Source organism: Passer montanus, unplaced genomic scaffold, assembly GCF_014805655.1.
Source record: "Passer montanus isolate IOZ18808 unplaced genomic scaffold, ASM1480565v1 scaffold125, whole genome shotgun sequence".
Taxonomy (NCBI): domain Eukaryota; kingdom Metazoa; phylum Chordata; class Aves; order Passeriformes; family Passeridae; genus Passer; species Passer montanus.
The window spans coordinates 414,689-434,683 of record NW_024359278.1 but is presented as its reverse complement, the minus strand read 5'-3'; the positions used below and the strand labels follow the sequence as shown (position 1 = coordinate 434,683).

The 19,995-nt window shown below is 43.7% G+C and overlaps 2 protein-coding genes across 5 annotated transcripts in view; one reads left to right on the top strand and one right to left on the bottom strand.

Annotated features, from left to right (window-relative positions):
- Positions 1-19,995, bottom strand: part of LRBA (LPS responsive beige-like anchor protein) — a 367,482-nt gene that overhangs the window by 155,381 nt on the left and 192,106 nt on the right. For all 4 annotated transcript variants that reach the window (XM_039698441.1, XM_039698442.1, XM_039698444.1 and 1 more), the window contains exons 39-40: positions 13,587-13,733; positions 10,782-10,918 (exon numbers count right to left, since the gene is read on the bottom strand). In XM_039698441.1, coding sequence (XP_039554375.1) covers positions 10,782-10,918; positions 13,587-13,733 — 284 coding nt within the window. The remainder of the gene's footprint in view (positions 1-10,781; positions 10,919-13,586; positions 13,734-19,995) is intronic.
- MAB21L2 (mab-21 like 2) lies at positions 4,761-7,430 on the top strand. The gene has a single exon (XM_039698445.1). The coding sequence runs from the start codon at positions 5,879-5,881 to the stop codon at positions 6,956-6,958; it is 1,080 nt and encodes a 359-aa protein (XP_039554379.1). The 5' UTR covers positions 4,761-5,878; the 3' UTR covers positions 6,959-7,430.

Genomic DNA, 19,995 nt, shown 5'->3' with positions numbered 1-19,995 from the left:
CCCACAACGCCCTTTCCCTTTATAAATTGCCCCCACAGAAACTCACGGAAAGGTTATAACCTGTACAGTGGCTGGTGAGGAACAGAGGATTCCACACTGCTGTATGTTGTACTTGAAAAAGCACTTTTTAAAGTATAAGCTTATAAACAAGGAGCTTTTGCCTCTGGACCTAAAACCTGACCTTTTAAACGAGTGTAACTCAGACAATTTTGGGTTAACTTATACATATGCTTTGTCTTGACAAAGCTGCATGAAGATTTTGGTCTAAAAAATAGCTGTCTAACCAGTAAAACCACACAGGCTCTTGTTTGTTGGCATCATCATGCATACACATAGAGACATCAACATCTAAGGCAATAAACAGAAAAATCATCTGCAGCTACTGACAAAAATAAAACCCAAAAGCCTGCAAATTAATCTTTTGTTCATTTCCAATCTTTTGTTCATTTCCATGTTCAAATCCATTTTGTTCATTTGCTTATAACATCTCTGTATTTTTTGTAATTTTAAAATAAGTGCTGATTCAGCTTCACAGCATTATTAAGAAACAGACATTATCTCTAATAATGCTGCTCTGTGCGTAGCCCACCCCATATTTTTTCTCAAGCAAATAAGTGTTAATACATTCAACTGGAGGTGAGGCTGATAAAATTCTGGCATATTACATGTTTTTACTTCTTAAAAGTGATGTTATTAATATAATTAATCAGTTATTATAAATAAAGACCAGCCAACATATATGGACTTCTAATGGATGTAACAGCATGCACCCACACTAACTGCATTCAAACAAAGGGCCCACATGAAGTTTTAACAAGAAGAAAATTTTACAAAAGCCCTAGAATTGCTCTTTTTTTGTACATGTCTGATTTTCTCTGATTGCCAACTGATTAAAGATAAAATTACAAAACAGTATTTAGCATTCAAACCAGTCTACAGCTAAAATAAGTCACCATTAGTCACCATGAGAAAAGAGAAGATGCTACCTTTAATGCAACGTTCAAAGCATTAGAAAAAGTCCCTCGGTAACAGATTGTTTAGGGTTAAACACCAGATTATGAACACATTCACGTTTTAAGACTGAACAGGAAAGCAGAAAGAAGCTACTTAAAGGAGTAGCTGGAAGCAACTCCTCTCCCACTGAAGAAATGAAAGCTAGGGGAGACTTAGAAACATGTGTGAATTCTTTAATTACTATACCACTCGATCTTCACAGGAAAAAAAAAAGGTACAAGATTTCTACAACACTTTAGGCTGATGAGATACATTAATGACATTGGTAAAAATGAAATCATCCTTACTCCTCCGGTGTGTGCCATCAACTAACTTCATACACACAGACCTTAAAACCGATCAGCAGACACTAAAGCCAAGCCATAACTCCCAAAAAAGGTACACATTGTACACCATCGAATGCAAAAGGAATTTTATCCTTCAAGCCCAGCACAGCACTGGCTGTAACTATTAACCCGGTTCTGCAGTAGAGAAACACAACGTGCATTACTGAATCATTTCTTTTCAAATCCATACATTCCCTGCAGCAGTTCAAGCTTCATCAGCAGTGCAGGAATGTATGAAAATGACAGGCAAAGGGCACTAGCTCTTTTCCCATACAGTTCTTCTATAAATGGAAGCAGAGTCCTACAAAGCACTTAAAGCTGAGAATGTTTGAAGACTGATCTCCAGGAAAAAAATAACACAATGCTAGGTTCCACAAGCAGATTAATTATTCCGTTTTCTGCAAAACTGTTTCCATAAAATGAAAGGACAGAGGGGAAACCAACTACTAGAAAATAATGGAACGCTAGCTGGGTCTCATCAGCAAAGCTGCCACGAACAAAGTATATACAAACACATACATATTTCATATGCTATTCTTAAAAAAATACTTCTCAGCCCTTTTGGGAGCACCTGCTCCTGAATTCACTTTTCCCTCTGCCTCTCAGAAAGGGAGAGAAAAAGAACAGGCTTGGCAGAAATCCTTTAACAGCCTTAAGTCTCTTGATTTACCTTAAAAATTACACCTTATATCAGTAGCATGTTATAGAAACTTTAAAATACACCAGTCATGATTAAAAGACTGAAATATTTAATGTATGCCACGTTGATAAGCTGGTTAAGGAATCAAATGAAAGTATGCTATATCATAACGCAGCAAGAAACTTGCATGCTTATTGCTAAAACTCTGAGCTGCCTTCCAGCTTTTTTTCTTTTGTTGTTTCAGTGGTCAACACAAATCCATAATATTCTCTTGATGAAAAAATAATAATAATAATAAAGTCTTAATGGCTCCAGCTTTTTTTCTTTTGTTGTTTCAGTGGTCAACACAAATTATTCTCTTGATGAAAAAAAAAAAATAATAATAATAATAATAAAGTCTTAATGGGAGCCCTTCGCTGCTACTTTGCGATCCTGAGTGTGAAGAAAACACCGTGGCACATCCCCTGCCTGCACGGCTGGATTTACACCCTGCCCGAGCTCGCTGCCGTACGAGCGGGAGGGGGCAGGAGGAGCCAAGGCAAGAGCAAACACTGCACACCGCGTCTCTTTCCCAGTATCTTTTTACAGAAGCCCTCGCTAACAAAACACTATAGCTCCAGGCAGCGGCATGCTGATGTTGGCACTGCTTAAACCAAACAAACACGATGTTTAACAGTCAAATAAAATGTCCCGCAGCCTCCCTAATGAATTTGTCAAGGACCATCAGATCACCCCCGCCCCTGCCTCATTAACTCAAGTATGATGAGACGGATTATAACGAGAGAATACAGATCAATCGGTCTGAAGACTTCAAGTGGCTTTTAGCCCTGAGAGTTTCCCTCTCTGCGGCACACGCACGCACACGGTCTTTTTTAATGGAATACAGTATCTCCTGCTGCTGGAGGGGATGCCACTTCGTTTTATACACCATCAAGGAGCTGCTGATGGACTTCTACACTAACATACATAAAAGCAGAGGTGACAAGGGCTCTTCAATTATAGCCTCCTCGGATCCTGTTCCCCCTTCAATTATTCATCCCGGCGAGAGCAAATTCCGCCACAGATGAAGCCGGTCTTAATGCAGTGCGGCCACAAACGCCCAGACACGGGAGAGAAGGATTTCACGTGCATTATTCGCTGGAAGTGTTTAAGTTTATTGCTCAAATGATGTTTCTAATTAGCGCTGGGGCAATAAATTAAAGTCAGCTTTTGTTTAGCTGATTTATTATTTACTAGGGCTTCAACCTCAGGCAGGAAAATTGGTAATGAATTGTTTTAAATCTGAACACTGGTAACGCTACATCATTAGGCACCTTTTCGGGGAGGGTGGCAAGGGAATCGCCCCCTCCTCCCGCTTTTACCCTGAAAAAAAGAATGCGTGTGACCCCGCCATTGCCAGGGCCGCGGAAAGGCTCCGGCAAACTCCTCCGCACCCAGGACACGGTAACCCCAGGCTGGGCGCTCCCTGCGGGAAGCGAGACCCGCGGAGCCGGGCTGCGCAGAGCCCCGGCCGGCCCGGCAGCTTCCACGGGGCGTGTGAAAGGGACCCCCGGCCCTACCTAACCCTTCCCTTTGCCGGAGGGCAGCGGGAGGCGAGGCGTGGGACCCTGGCAGCACAGAGAAGCTCCGAGGGCCGGGCAGCTCCGCAGGCACTCACCGCGCCTCGGGGCGGAGAGCCGGGACACCCCAGCACCGGGAGAACAGCGGCAGCCTGCCCCCTCTCCCGCAGCCCCCGGAGCCTTCCCTGGGCTTCCCTGGGACACCTCACACCGCCGGGCCAGCCCCTCCATCCCTGGCGGCAGGCAGGGAAGCAGGGAGCCCATCCTCTCCCCGCGAAGGACGGAGCCGCACCGGCGCCGGGCACGTCTATATACTTACTTCTTCCCGCGGTACGGTCGGCACCAGACATGTTTCTAATTTAAGCGCACACAGAAAACAGACGGAGGTATTTTCTTTATTAAAATCAGTCAGCTGCAGCGAAAGGAGGGGAGCGCAAGGCACCGAGCGCAGCCGCTGCGAGCGGGTTAGCGGGAGGCTCCGCACCGAGGAGCGCACCGCGTCTGCACGGCCCCGGCGCGACGGGACTGCACGGCCCCGGGGAGGGCAGAGCAGCTACACACCCTTGCCCCGAGCACTGCAGGTATGGAAACTGCCCTCCCTTCCATCCCAAGTTCCCGCAGGAAAGCAGATCTGGCTCCTCCGCAGCAGGTACTGCCCGGGGCTCCCTCCCACCTGACACCACGGAGCTACGGCTTTATGTCCAAACCATTCCATGCTCTTATTAATACAAACTTGCATAAAATATCGTTTCTCTTTGACTAACTCAATCTTACACTTTAGGAGGATGAAAAGAACTTTATGACACAGATTTATCTAAATTAATGTGACTGGGGGTAGTAAAACAAGGTGTGCCGCGCTACTCCGGTGACGCTCTCACTTTCACTGCTGCAGCCCAGCATTAAGCGAAATAAGATTTATGCCTGCGGTGAAGCCCCGGCCCGCCTCTCCCCTTTCCCCGCACACACCGGCACTGCCGCCGGCTCCCCTCGCAGCGAGCGGAGGGAGCTCACCTCGCCCTGCACCGCCTGCCACGGCGAAATTACAGGGATTTTTTTGTTCCTCCAACCCCACACCCACCGCAGCGGGCGGCGGGACGCCCCGAGCCTGCCTCCCTCCCGGCTGTCCCGCAGCCCCATCCCGGCTGTCCCGCAGCCCCGTCCCGGCTGCCCCGCATCCCCTTCCCGGCTGTCCCGCAGCCCCTTCGCCGCGATTGGCCGCGGCGCTGACAGCTCGGCGGCGATTGGCGGCGCGGCCCCGCCCCGCGCCCGCGCGCGGCCCCATTCATAAACTACAGGGCCCGGCGGCAGCGCCGCGAGAGGGACGCGGGCACACGGCGCTGCAGGAGCGGAGCCAGAGGCGCGGACACCGGGAGCCTCGGCGCGCACTTCCAGGGGTGGGGAGGGGGAGGAGAACCCATCCCGGGCACGGCAGCTGCGCCCTCCTCCCGCTCAGGATAAAAAACACAGTCTGTGCAAAGAAAACAAACAACAACAACAACCAAAAAAAAAAAAGCAACAACTCCTCTCCATGCAGTCTCTCTCTCACAACAATCTATGTAGAGCTGCAGGACGGGAATGAGAGATCACAGACCAAGTGCACCCGTCTGCGCCTAAAGATAGAGACAGCCACAGAGCCGGGCTCAGCCAACGCCTCCAGCAGGAAAAGGGAAATCAACAACACCCCCTGACAGTCTGAGCGAGCGGCAGCCAAACTCATGCACATCTCTGGCGGTGCCACGGACTGAAAGAGAGAGAGAGAGACAGACAGACAGACACAGAGTTCACTCTTCCGCTGAGGGCATTGCTCGCATTCTTCTCCTCCTTTCGTACCGTGTGCGGTTTTAAACTTCGCCGCCGACCGGCTTTTCTGCGGGAACCTTCTGCGAGTCCTGGGGAAGTTTGTTTGTTGTTTCGGGTTTTTTTTTCCATGAACTATTGAATCGGCATTTTCGTCGCTGCGCGGGGGGGTGGGCGCCTGAGCGCAGAGGCAGCCCACACTTCCCTGCCCCCATCGCTACCCAAAACTTTGCGCTCCGGGAGCCCGCGGGGGCTGCCCGCCTCTCCGGCACCGGCTCCGGCATCACCAGCACCAGCACCGCCGCCGAGCCCTCCTCCTCCTCCTCGCCGGGGCAGCGCCGGGCTTCGCTCCTTTGTGCTTCGCCGCCCTCCCCGATTTCTTTAATTGCTCTCCCTGGCGCGCCGCTGCCGCCTTCTTCCCGGAGGCGGCGGGGGTCTGCGATTCGGCCGGTGCCTTCCGCAAAGCTGCAGCCACCGCTAAAGCATTGGATCCCTCAACGTACTGCGAGAGCCCGGTGTACAGCCCGGACCTGTGCCCCAACATGATCGCCGCGCAGGCCAAGCTGGTCTACCAGCTCAACAAATACTACACGGAGCGCTGCCAGGCGCGCAAGGCGGCCATCGCCAAGACCATCCGGGAGGTGTGCAAGGTCGTGTCGGACGTGCTGAAGGAGGTGGAGGTGCAGGAACCGCGCTTCATCAGCTCCCTAAGCGAGATCGACGCCCGCTACGAGGGGCTGGAGGTGATCTCGCCCACCGAGTTCGAGGTGGTGCTCTACCTCAACCAGATGGGCGTCTTCAACTTCGTGGACGACGGCTCCCTGCCGGGCTGCGCCGTGCTCAAGCTGAGCGACGGCCGCAAGCGCAGCATGTCCCTCTGGGTGGAGTTCATCACCGCCTCGGGCTACCTGTCCGCCCGCAAGATCCGCTCCCGCTTCCAGACGCTGGTGGCTCAGGCCGTGGACAAGTGCAGCTACCGGGACGTGGTGAAGATGATCGCGGACACGAGCGAGGTGAAGCTCCGCATCCGGGAGCGGTACGTGGTGCAGATCACGCCCGCCTTCAAGTGCACCGGGATCTGGCCGCGCAGCGCGGCGCAGTGGCCCATGCCCCACATCCCCTGGCCCGGCCCCAACCGGGTGGCGGAGGTGAAGGCGGAGGGCTTCAACCTGCTCTCCAAGGAGTGCTACTCGCTGACGGGCAAGCAGAGCTCGGCCGAGAGCGACGCGTGGGTGCTGCAGTTCGGCGAGGCCGAGAACCGGCTGCTGATGGGCGGCTGCCGGAACAAGTGCCTGTCGGTGCTGAAGACGCTGCGCGACCGGCACCTGGAGCTGCCCGGGCAGCCCCTCAACAACTACCACATGAAGACGCTGCTGCTGTACGAGTGCGAGAAACACCCGCGGGAGACCGACTGGGACGAGGCGTGCCTGGGCGACCGGCTGAACGGCATCCTCCTGCAGCTCATCTCCTGCCTGCAGTGCCGGCGCTGCCCCCACTACTTCCTGCCCAACCTAGACCTCTTTCAGGGCAAACCCCACTCTGCCCTGGAAAGCGCTGCCAAACAGACCTGGAGGCTAGCCAGAGAAATCCTCACCAATCCCAAAAGCCTCGACAAGCTATAGGGTTAGCACGCCCGCGCACAAAAACTCGCCCTCCGTAAACAACAACAGCGCCTAAAAAACTTTCTATTTAACGCGAACGACGACGGAAAGAGGCGGCGAAAGACAAGCGCCCCCGCCACCCCCCCACCCACCTGCAGTTCGGCCTTTAAAAACTTGCCGATGGTTTTCCCGGCATAAACTCTCACCGCCTTGCACAGAAAAAGGGAAGAGCCTCTCTCCTCCTGTCCTCCAATGTGAATTTTTAAAAGGTCACAAAAAGAAGCGATCGGACTTTTGCAACTTCAAAACGAAACCCGAAAGGTACATTTTCCAATCCATGTATAGTCCTTTTCTTATGCTCTCTTGTTTGCCTGAATGTTGTCACCAAGTGAAAAAATTATTTAACTATATGTACAAATCTCCCTTTAAAAAAGTTTTACTGATGTTAAATGTATTTCGGTGCCAAGGTCAGATTATGTGCCCCACAACTGACTTGTTGCAAATAGTAATAAAAATATTACTTTAACTTTACGCTGACTTTTTGTGAATGGTTCTTAAATTTAGGCAAATACATTCTTTCTGAACCTCAGAAGGAATATTTTTTTTAAATAAACGAAACCACGAGATGTAAAGATAGGCTAAATGCAACACCTGGCCCAAGTCTTAGCATACTGACTGATGTTTTCTAAACCTCCTTCTAGTTTCCATTTAAAAAAAAAAAAGTGCACCTAAGAAAAAAAATCTTATATATTCTGTAGTTCAGCATGTGACAACATCTGCTATATTTCTGTTACTCTAAGGTTCTGTTCTAAATCTTGGAATATATGAAGCATCGCACAGCAGCTCGCCACAGTTTAGTCAGAATTACAGCATGCCTTTTCCTACCCTACAGTCGGGTTTTTTCCCTTTAATTTTTTTTCCTTATGGTATTCCTTGCTTCTATTTTTCCCCGGTAAATCTCAAGCGCTGCATTTTGTGTTAAAAATCCACTGCTGTTTGCCTTCGCTCGCAGAGCGAACGCGCTATCCGTTTGACTTTGACACGAAGGAAGTATAGATCTACCCTGAATAATTAATGCGATTTAGAGCAACCGGTCGATATTTTTTTTAAACAAACATTTGTTTTTGCCCAGATTTTTAAGTACAGCATAAAATCGCAGCGCAGCACAGTCAGGCGGGGAGATAAGCGGGAATCCGTCAGGAAACCACCCGATCCCACACCGGCACCCGGGCGCTCTCTGCCGATCTCCTTCCCTGCCCCAGCCCGCTCTCCCAAAGCCAAGCTCTGCCTCATTCCCCGTAGCTATTTCGCTTTAAGCTTGCTCGGGACGACTGAGAAATATTGGCAGGATTTTTATCGGGAACGCATTCCTAAGATTTAAAAACTTTAGCGTTACCCTCTCGAGCTGCCCGAAAGATTGCAACGCTGGCTAGGAGCATTTCGAGCAAGTTTTTATATCCTTTTGTGGGCCGGGGGGGAGGAAAAAAAAAGTCTAGTTCTTGCCCCAGAGGACTATTTTCGTTTCCTTTCGGACGGATACGGAAAGAAATAACCATTCAAACTTGAGCTGGTTTTGCCTTTAAGTTCGAAAACGAAATCCCCGATGGCGGCGGCAGCGGGGGCGATGGAGCGGGATGAGCGGGGCCACCCCGGCCGGCGGAGCGGGCACACCCGGCCCCGGCCGCATCCCCTCCAGCCCCGGCTGAGCCCCCAAGGCTTTTGTGGAGCCATCGGAGCGCTTTGCACAGCGCTGATCCCGGATCACCTGGCAGAACGAACGGGATTAGCCGCTCCTTCCCAAAACAGCCCAGAGCCCGCGTACAAACTCCGATGCTATCGCTGCCGATGCTATCGCTACCTAAGGCAGGTTTTCCTTCAGGAACTTGTCACAATGTTTTCTTTTCGGTAGTTTAGACAAATATACAGGGAACTTAAATTTATCAAACAGATGAAGCCTCATTAATTAAGCAGGCCTGCGGAGCTTACAGCGGATTAGTTGTTGGGGCTTTTTTTTCTTTTTTTCCAAGGGGCATTTTCTAGAGCAGCTCGTCATCGCTGTCAAGGTACACTGACTTTAGCACAGGGTGGGGCAGGGAGGCGTTAATGCTCGAAAAGATGCTGCTTGTAAGATTGCGTAGTTTTTTAAATAAAATTCTTCAGATCTGATTTTTAGCTCCCCCCCCCACCATCCCTGAGACATTATAAAAGGTATTTTTTTAAATCTTAAGACCTCCAGCTAAAGTAACATTGAAAGCAGAATGTAAGAGGTGTAGCCAGTATTTAGTGTAACCAACCTCTCCCGTTTTAAGAACTCTTAAAAAAATCTCTCAGATACAGAGTAAAAGACAGGGTCAAACAAAACCAGAAAGCCTGCTCACAGTTAAGAAAAAACCTCTACCAAATACTGGGAAGCAGGAAAAAAGGAGGCTAACTATATGTTATATAGCAGTGTTTCCACAAAACATGTAACAGGAATGGTAAGAATCAGTAACTGTACTCAAAGACCCTATGTGCTGAACATGAAAACCAAAAATCCAGAATAATGCAGATCTATAAGACTTTTCTCATGCTCATACAATATAAAACAGAACATTTTAGATGGAAAATGCAATACGGGAACATTTCAAACAAACTTTAATTTCACATTTATATTCTTTCCATCATTAAATGGGGTTTTTTTGTTAAATTGGGTGGGGGGATTAATGAAACACAATAGAAACATATAAGCATATAAAAATTTTAAGCATGACCTCATATTTAAAATAATTTCCAATATATTTCAAAAATTCTCCAGGACCAAAAGAAAACTTAAGTCTCATTTTATGATAGCACATAAAATCACAATTCTAGTTAATTGCTTACATTAAAATCTAGCTGTAACAATTTGAGAGCTCTGCTTTTTGACAATAAATTTTTTTCTGGATAGGATTTGATAATCCCAGCTTTCAGACCCACCTATGCCATTTTTAATATACACAAGAGCAATAGGAACAAAGAACGGAACCAGTGCTTAACACAAGGTATTCTCTTCACAGACAAGCAGAAAACCACAACTTCTTCCAGCAATAGCCTTCCCAGAGAAATTGTTACCCAGTTTAACATTAGGCAGGTATTTAAAAAACCAAGAGCCGTGGCTATGCTTAAATAGTGAGAATATTTACCAGTTGTGTCCTATTTTCGAAATGTTGCTGCAAGACTGCAGAAAACATTCAAGTGCAATGTTATTAAGCTAATTGCACGATATGCTCCCTTTGAAATTGGAATTTTACTGAAGGTTACTGATTTTAACCAGGAGACAAGTAATCAAGCAACTCAGAGCAAATAAAGTTTGTGCAAATTATCAAGTCAGCTCAGAAACATATTTTAGAAGGGCAATTATGTTTTATGCTTAGGCACAATAAATAATAACGGGCTGAGTAAAATGTGTTAGAGAGTAATATGACAGGAGCACTGTAAACTTAGGAAGTCCAGTGCTGTTTTACACTAACATTTGCTAAAATCAGGAAAGTAAAACAAAGTATTAGGGCTAAAAGCCTCGCTGAACTTCCCTGTATTCATACAGGCCTGCGATTCAAGATGTCTTTATTTCAGACATGTCTCCCTGGAGCATTATTCCCAGCAAGCTAATTAACATTCAAGTAGGGTTGAATTGTGGGAGGGGGAGAAAAAGGAGCAGGAAGGGAGGTGTCACCTATGTGAAGTTCAGCAACATATATGGTCAGTGGCAAAGTTATTAAAGCAGCAACACTGCAACCCAATAGAGGTAAAGGAAGTCAAGTGAAGAATTAAAGGTCTTGGGTAATTTGTCATCATCTCTCAGACCTCAGGGTCAATGATCTCTTACCTTTGGGTCGATTTTCTTAAAACTAGGATCTTCTTCATCCACCTCAAAGTAGAGCTCAGAAAGAGTGATGGAAAGGGTGCCTTTCACTACCACGGAGGGTGCCACAAGCTGGGCTGGTGTGCTGAGGGACACTGGACCTGCCAAAGCAGGAAAACACCGACAATGTTCAAACTGAAAAGAATGCGAGTACAAATTATGCACTTTTCAGGCCAAGGACATTAAAATAAAGCAAAGAGCACAGCTCTTCCTTACAGAGCAAACCCCTTTTTGTCCCGGAAAAGAACATATGTAACAGATTTGCAGCGTCTCTGTGCTGCCGAACACTGAGGCAGCTGCAATTGCAAACTGCTGCATACATTACACAGAGCTGGCTCTAGCAGGGCAGTCTTCAGCTTTTACTCAGACACATCTTCTGCCCAAGAAACTCCAAGAGTTGCACACCTTCTCTTACATGAAATATGAACATGAACACTCAAAATCTTACTGTCTGACGTGTTCTTTAGTTGCTGAGAAGTTTCGATAGCATTTCAGAAAGGGGAACACAGCAGTCAAGGCTCAAAGTTGTCTAACTGCAAAGTGTTCCCTCGTGGATCCTGGAAATCTATTGTTAAGGTTACACAATGTTATAGAGCCTAAAGTAAAATGTTTTAAAGATGCTTTTGATTCCACATTAAATATTGTTCAAGGATTCCATACAGTGTTAGTGTAGCTCAGGGACTGTGGGAGTAAACAGCTGGAGGGTTGGTTTCCAACTGAATGAATTTTTATTGGAATAATCACATCTCCACAGGGCTTATCACAGGGACAAATCAGACTACTACTGAAAACAATAGGTTCAGCATTATATAAACTAACACATACAGAATGAAAACAGGTTATGTTTGTCATCCAGCTGATTAAGAGGCAAGGAAATGAAGTTACATGGCTGCAGTATTATCTGACTTTTGTAAAACAGAGGAAGATACTAAAGTGACATAGACAATTTTGTTTTAATAAAGCATCTATAAATGAGGTACACACGTCCAGGTAATCAACGTGAGAATAACTGACAAAAAATTCAGATGAATTGTCATTTCCATCGATTGTTAGAAGGGTGATGGTCCTTAATCTCGCATCAATCTCAATGTGTGCCACTAGAACAAAAGAAGAGATGCTCTGCTGAGATCAGAGCAGCTTTGCCCTCTATTCCCAACGTACAAATACATTGTGTCTGCAGATGGGCATGAGATAGCTGCGGAACTGCCATGATTTCCCAAAGCTCACCCCCACAAATGGACAAAATAAGAAGCTATGTGTTCTTTTGCTGTCTCCCTTTGCCCCCTGTACATTAGCATGTAATCCAGAGGAGAAATAACATTTTTTCAATCACTTGCAGACATTCAATTACAGGGCAAGCAGACAGATGCAGAAGCTGGGGCAATCCAGGTCCTGTAGAAGACCCCTGACAATTTCCACTTCATTTCTAACCCACACCACTTTATTAGTGAGGATTACTTCTTAATCCTATTGCCATTGTCAAGATTATATAATTAAACTCCCCTTTCACCTCTATTACAGTATGAATGTATTACTCAAACCAATGAATGAATAATAGAAAGAAACACAGAGAAGGCTGTTGAGAAGGAAGCTCATGGTAGAAAAGGAAAAATAAAAGATTCATGCAAATGCCTTTGCATCATTCTTCCATTATTTTATTTTACTTTACTTTTCCCATGCAGGTTTTCTTTTTCTTTATGCTGCATTTTTAACTTTGCTTTTTTGCCTTAAAAAAAAAAAAGAGTGGAATGTAGTTCAGGTATAAGCAAAATGCCAATAAATAATCCCTTCCAGCATTTTCAGTGAATTATCATATGCATGATCCATATCAATGTAAGAGTAGTGTACTACCAGCTTCTCAGGGAACCAGAATTATCCAACAAATGATATTTTTTCTCTAAGTGTACATGGAATACCAGATGAGAAGCAAAAGAACACAGAGAAGTTTGCATTTTCCCTGTAAAACCCCACGTTCCTCAAATATCAATTGAGACATTTTATACAACTCGCAGTCTCTGAACCACTGGTTACTTTGCTTTTACATTTTGAAGTGTACAGAAATGGACCCACTCCACTGAGCTTGCGACATCAGTAAAGGTTGCAAGTGATTATGTAAAATTAATTAAATTGAATGATTTGAAGTACTATTTCTTCTTCATTAAAAAAAAAAAAAACAAACAAAACCAAACCAAAAAAAAAAACCAACCCACAAAAAAAAACCTCTAATGAGGCCATGGTCTGTGGAGAAAGAACTGCAGTGGGGGAATGTCAAGAGGTTTAAATGAGTTAAACCCAGTGAGTGTACAAATCCTTTACATGCAAGTAAATAACCAGTATGTACAATTTTATAGACTTAGGAAAAAAATTAAAGGTCTCCAAAGCCTTAAATTACAAGACAGCTTGCCTAATTGTCCCACTAAATCTGATGATTTGAGTGGAATGAAGTCAAGAAAACAAAAGAAGGCCTTTTCAAGGTAGAGCTATTTTCTGTAAGGACGGTTTTCTAGAATAGGTATCTACTGCAGAAGCAAAAAGGCACAGAAAGAAAACACACAACTCTTCTCAAATAGAACTCTTCAGTATCTGAGGTGAACAGGAAATTATCTTAATGATCCAGTTATGGGAAGTGTGTTAATTATCAGTGTGCATCCCAAATGGGAAGTTATTAATTATCAGTGTGCATCCCAAACCATGATTCACTGCAGAGATGGGGAGATCAGAACTTCAACAGTGAAGAAGGTGAGCAGAAAATGAGATAGGTGACGTTACCTGTCAAGTTCTCTGCTTCTCTTTCCTCCATGAATGACATGATATCATCATCACCTTCCAAGAGAATCTCGCTTTCTGAGTTCTGGTTTCCTAAAACTTGACTCTTGATGGACTGCTTTCCTTTGACAAGTATATCCTCATCGGGAGCTGAAATGAGACACAGTGCTGTCTGTCAGGTCTCAGTGACATAGGAGTGTAATTTACTTTTTAAATGTAAGTCCAGGAAGAAAACTGCCTAGGACTAGCTGTGGGAAGTACCTGTCTTAATCCTCTAATGTTAGGACACATCTAGTTTTAATCCTATTAAGCTTGCTCAAAATTATCCAGTGCTCTCTGCAACGTTCAACTCTATTTCAAGTGTTCATGCCAGAGGGGACAGGGATACAGCAGACTCCCTTCCCCTGCAGCCTTCCTTGGGAAAGCCGAGCTGGAGGAGGGTCCCGACGCCCGATGTGTCACCCTGACCCCCAAACCCACGCTCCAGCCGAGCGACACCGGGACCAGGAGGAGCAGGACGGGGCCGGGAGCGGCGGGACCCGCCCGGGGCAGCGGGGACAGCCCGGGAGCGGGGACAAGGCGGAGGGCGCTGCCGCCCCGCGTCCCGCCGAGCTCGGGAGGCAGAAAAGCCCCCAGCCCTCCGTGCGAGGCGGCGGATCTGCCCCGGGATGGGAGCGGAGAACAGCCTGCACCTGCTTCCAGGGGACACAGCCATCCCGCCTCCCACGGGGCACTGCTGGGCTCACGCCGGGGTTTTCGGGATGGAAGGGAGGTGGCCAAGCACGCTTGGATCGGTGTTCCGGGCCGCTAAGTGTCCCTGCCGTGCCCGGGCGGCGACATTCCCGCCCCGGGAGCGCTCCCACCGCCCCCCGACACTGCCGCTCGAAATCTGTTCTATTTAAATCACTGCCTCAAAGCAGCAACAGAAAAGGGGAAAAAATAAAAGGAGAGAAAAGAAAAAAAAAAGAAAAAAAAAAAGAAAAGAAAATAGTAGAAAAAAGGTAAATAAAAAGGTAATTACTCCCTCCACACCTAAGTTTTTCTGTGGTAATGCCAAAACACAGCAGTGTATGTGTCCGGGGTTTTTGGGGTTTTTTTGTTTGTTTGTTTCTTCGGACTTTTTTTAAAGTTGAAAATGAAAATACTGTTTCTTAAAAGATACACTGAGAATACCCATGGCACAGCCGTGTTTGAAAAACATTCACCAAACACATCAGGACCAACTAACTTCAACACGCTGGTGACTGCTCGCTCTGATTGCTGCCACATTTGATTTGAAGTTCCACGGGCTCCCTCTAAAAATATGCTAATCTGCAAACATTTACAGAAGGCAGCGACTCCCCTGTGGCAATACATAAAGTTTAAATTGTGTAAGTAAATATATGCACATAAATTGCAAATAATAAAAACTTTTCAGTTCAGTGAAAAAGTAAAAATTCAAGTGTGCTCACCAGAAAGAAAAAAGAAAATAAAAAGAAGAAGAAAAAAAAAAAGACCAAAACCCAAACTACAAAAATCCCATCACAACAACAAATTCCAAATGACCAAATACTGGTTTTGGTTTAGGCCTTGACCTCACAAAAAAAAAAAAAATCCAAACAACCACAACAACAAAAAGCAAACACAAACCTTTACCTCAAACCAACCAAACAAAAACAGAAATAAAAGGAAATGTATCTTGCCATACAAAACAAAATGCAATTTACACATGCTCCTTTTGCCCTAGCAATAGCTGTCGCTTGTAAGAAAACCTTAAAAAATTACTGCAAAGCTTTAACTGCATTGTACAAACACAAATTGTACTTTCTTGCAAAAAAAGCTCATGTAAATAATGATAACTCAGATTCTGGAGTTGTTCAATGTGAGTTGAAAAACCTCCTTGTCATGGAAAATATGCAGCTGATATTTAGGAAGGTTTTCCTGTAATTAACTCCCCCTTGAGGATTTTCAGTTAGCAGCAGTAAAATTACCATCAGTGTACTAACACACACCACATGCACTTAGTCACTGCCTTACCAGCGCTCTCTTGAAGATCAAAAAAAGTAAAATAGAACAAAACCACCTCAAGATGAAGTCCAAGATAATAAATTATTTTCTTTCTTTTCCTTTTTGATTTTTTTTCTTTTAATGCAGGCAAACTATATTTGTTGTTTCAAAAACTTCATCTGCACTGTACATACCTGCCATTTTTTGCTTCCTCTCCTAGAATCTATGCTATACTGAAAATGCTGATTTCAAACCAGCTCTCCACCTATTCTTATTTAAGATTGAATTCAGAGCCAAGATCAAAGATTAATACTTTTATACTAAATACAACTTGTCTAAAATGTTACTATGTCCTTCAGTCTTTAAGAAAAAATAAAATCAGTACAGCAGCTTCCAAAGCAAAGTTGACTGGATAACAGAAATATTGCCCTATCTTTTTCACTTACTGAGATTTTAATTCTTTCCCCAGCTACAGATATTCTGCTGATTCAAAACCATACATCTTATGTATGTGCCTTTTTCAATAAGAGATTTTAAAACCTGAATTATTTCAGTCCATTTGTGGAAACTTTTGTCATCTCTTTGCATACGATGTTAGCCACCAGTATTTCCTGACATGAATGAAACATAAAGTTAAACACAGCTTAAACATAGGCACAGGAAGATGTCTCTCTACACACCTGCAGACACCAGCTAGTGGAAGGCAATACTGCTGGAAGGCAGTGAGACATCACACTCTGAACCAGAATCTGCTTTTTCTGTACTGATGTGAATAAAGCAAATCTGCCTTTTATGTGCTGGTGTGCACAAAGCACTACATCTGCAACCAACACTCTCATGCTTACATGTGTATCTGCACAGGACAGAATATATTCCACACGGATTCACCTATTCCTCTGTAGATAAATGCACTGGTGTAGGTAGGCCATGGTCTAGTTCTCTTTATATATTTACTGGTTAGAGAGATGTATGATGGAGCATGACATCATGTGACAAAATGCAATCCCACATAAGCACAGAGCTATATTACACTGGATTTCATATTTCAGGTCACAAACCCTGCTCTGCCTTCTCTAACCACTCTGCCAGACCTGCCTATGCTGGTGTGACCAGACCCTCTGCCTCCAACCCTGCAGCTCTAAGCACAAACTCCCACACACCTTTCCAAGATCAAGATCTCCAGGCATGGCCTACATATTGCTCTGAACACAACAGTCTGCTAGCACACAACTTCTTTTTTCTTTTCTTTTCTTTTTTTTTTTTTAACTGGTAATTATACCAGGAAAAGTGACTGAAGGAAAAGGTGCATTAAAAAAACCCTTTACTATGTATCTTTTTTTTTTTCACAAAGGGCTCCCAGAAGCTTCCCTCTACTCTCCCTACTTCTTTAAAAACATAATAGTGGATAAAACCAATAATTTTCAAACCAAGTTTTTAAAATATTATCTTTCTATCTGAGGTAAAGCAAACAAACCAGTTGACTACAATGCTGGAGATGATCACCTGCTGGTCCCTTGCAGCCAGAGAGCCCTGAACTCCACCTATTGTCTCCATGGAAATGCTACAGACTGTTTTAATCCCCCGCCCTCAAATTTTTAACACACATCAATTAAAAACCCCAATAAATCACTTGTTAAAAAGCTTGATAAAGTATTTTACAGCTGTCAAATATTCCCTCACAAATATTGCATCTTGGGGTCAATTTCAAAATAGCAGCAGGTTTACTCTTTTTTCTTTTTTTCCACATTTATACGATTTTGGTTCCATTTCTATGCAGTGAGGTGACAGGAAGAATAGAGAAGAGTTAACTCCTTCCCTCCCAAACTTTCTACCACAGCACCTTCACCTTTCTTTTCCCCACAATACACCATTAGACTGACTTTTATAAATAGCCAGTTTGGAAGGATCCTTTTTTTTTCCCCCCTTTTCCCTTTGAAAAATTACCTAAAGCCTTTTTTTCCCAAGCAAGTTAATGTGAACTTGGGAATGGCAATTAAATTGTCAGAATTAAAAAATTTGTTTTTAACTAGAAGGTAGCCAGAAGTATAGTCATGGGGCTGGTATTGATTGTCTGAACAGAGAACATTAGTCTTCAGGTATTTATTCTGCCACCTCTGCACCAGAGGTTCTCCTTCAAATCAAATCAATCCTTGGAAAAGATTGGTTCTTGCTCCTAAGACACATAACTAGGCTGCAACAGAGCTGATTGTTGTTGTCCTCTCTAGGTTTTACTGAACAATATCTAGGCTTCCAATTGTTTCTGAATCATTTTAACAGTAGCAAATTGTGACGATTCCTACACTGTGAGTTCTCTGGGGTGGAGAACACATCCAGTTGTATTTGTAAACCACCAAGCAGTTGATAATGTGTACCTTCTAATGAAAGTGAGCTAAAATCCATGTTATCAAGCATGGTTACTGCTTGCACTGTTCCATTATTTATGCATTATTTTCCCCTGCCTCCCTTTTGGCAAAATCCCTTATGTCTGATTTCAGGTTTTGGTCTGTGATATCTTGAAAAACACTTAAATAGGCAGTAGGGAACCTTTTATACATTATCTAAAAATGCTTTTGCTTCAGAGGCATGTAAAATTAATTGAAATTGAATAATTAATGAAAAATTATTGATATGAAATCATAACATACTGGAGCAAATACTCTGCAAATCCTAGGTATATCTACATCATGGAAGTCTGGTTCCAAAAATCTGAGAACAATTGGAATTTCTGATATGAAATTGGTTAATATTAGAAGTTTATAAAAACAATACAGAACGAAATTGATCAAATGGTCACTCCAACTGATCTTTTTGACAACTGTACCTTCTAAAACTCAAGAAAATAATACCCAAACTAAAAACAACACACCAAGAAAGCCAAATCCAAAATGAAACAGTAAAAATCCCAACTATCTCTGCACCCCTATACATTGTATATAGTTTCCAGTAGAACTTGAATTTGTACTTCAGTCATAGATTTTAAACCTTGCTAGAGGAAGTCCTTGAAAAAAGACAGTTGTTTGTGTACACACAGGCAGATAACAACTATCTATAATTTCAGAAGTCACATTAAATAATAACTTAGGGTAAACTAAACTATTCACTGGATAAAGAAACAATAGTACTACAGATAACAAAGGCAGTATGAAAATTCAGAATAAAACATCAGGAAATTAAACAAAATAGAAGACTGTTAAGGATGTCAAAATCTGAATAGAAAGGCCGATAGAAAACAATTATGACTATTTAAATTACCAGAGTTAGTTATCTGATATGCTTATTAGCTACTTCTGAAATAGGGCTGCTTTTATTAATTCTTCCTTTGTATTGACAAAAATTGTTGTCCTGTCAATTACAAAGTGCTTATAAACCACAGCCCTTGAAATATAGCATGGATTAGTGAAAATATCACATTAGTATGAAATATGAATAATTGCATTACTGTGTCTTTACTTGTGGAAGAATTAGTTACACATTTAAATGGTGGCTCTAAATATTTTTCAGTAAAAATAAAGATATTTTAAAAATTTTGATAAACAGCATAAAGATTAAATATGAAAATACACCTGGAATACATTAAACTTCAACAAGATCTATTTAACTTAAAGTACACATAATATTAAAAGGGGGGGAGTTTTTGTTCATCCATGGAGTTTTATACAGATAAAACCCTAATGCCCTACAATCCATGTATAGGAACAACACATCGTATTAAAAACAACAACCCCCAAAGCAAAAAGTGGGTTAATTAATTCTACATCTTGTTCTTCTTTCTATAGTCAAAGATGTAGGGCTCTACAAACATTGCTTTCAGATCACTTTATTGACTATTCTCTGTATGGTCATTCATTTCAGAGGAGTGATGTCACATTTGGCATGATATCAGCTGACATATTGTGGACATTTTCTCCCAGAAATGGCTCTTTAAGGCTGAGTGCAAGAGGTTAAGATGCCTGACAGAAACCAACTTTATGACAGTGATGTTCTTCTACATTCATACAACACTCTTAACAATCTAAAATTAGCATAAACTGCATCCCCACACACAATTTGTGTGGGCATATGTATGCATGTATGTATTCAGTAATTTGCAAGCTAATAAAGAAAAAAAAAGAAAAAAACAAAAACCCCTAAATTTAGATTATTTGCTCCATGACTTGTGCCTTCAAGGTGAAGGATACTCAGCATTAATTATAAGCAAATTACTTTTAAGTACAAGACTTTTCTACCTTACCAGTGTACCCTCATTAGATAGCAAAGACAAAAAAATTTGAATTAAACCCCAGAGTTCACTGGCTTTGGGTGTGGTTGTTTTTGCTTGTTTATATTTTGATTTATTATAGAATTCTCAAACTGACTACTGTATCAGTTTGGTAAATACATTCCCCTCTAGAATGGACGTAGCATCTTACATTGGACTGATCCCAGG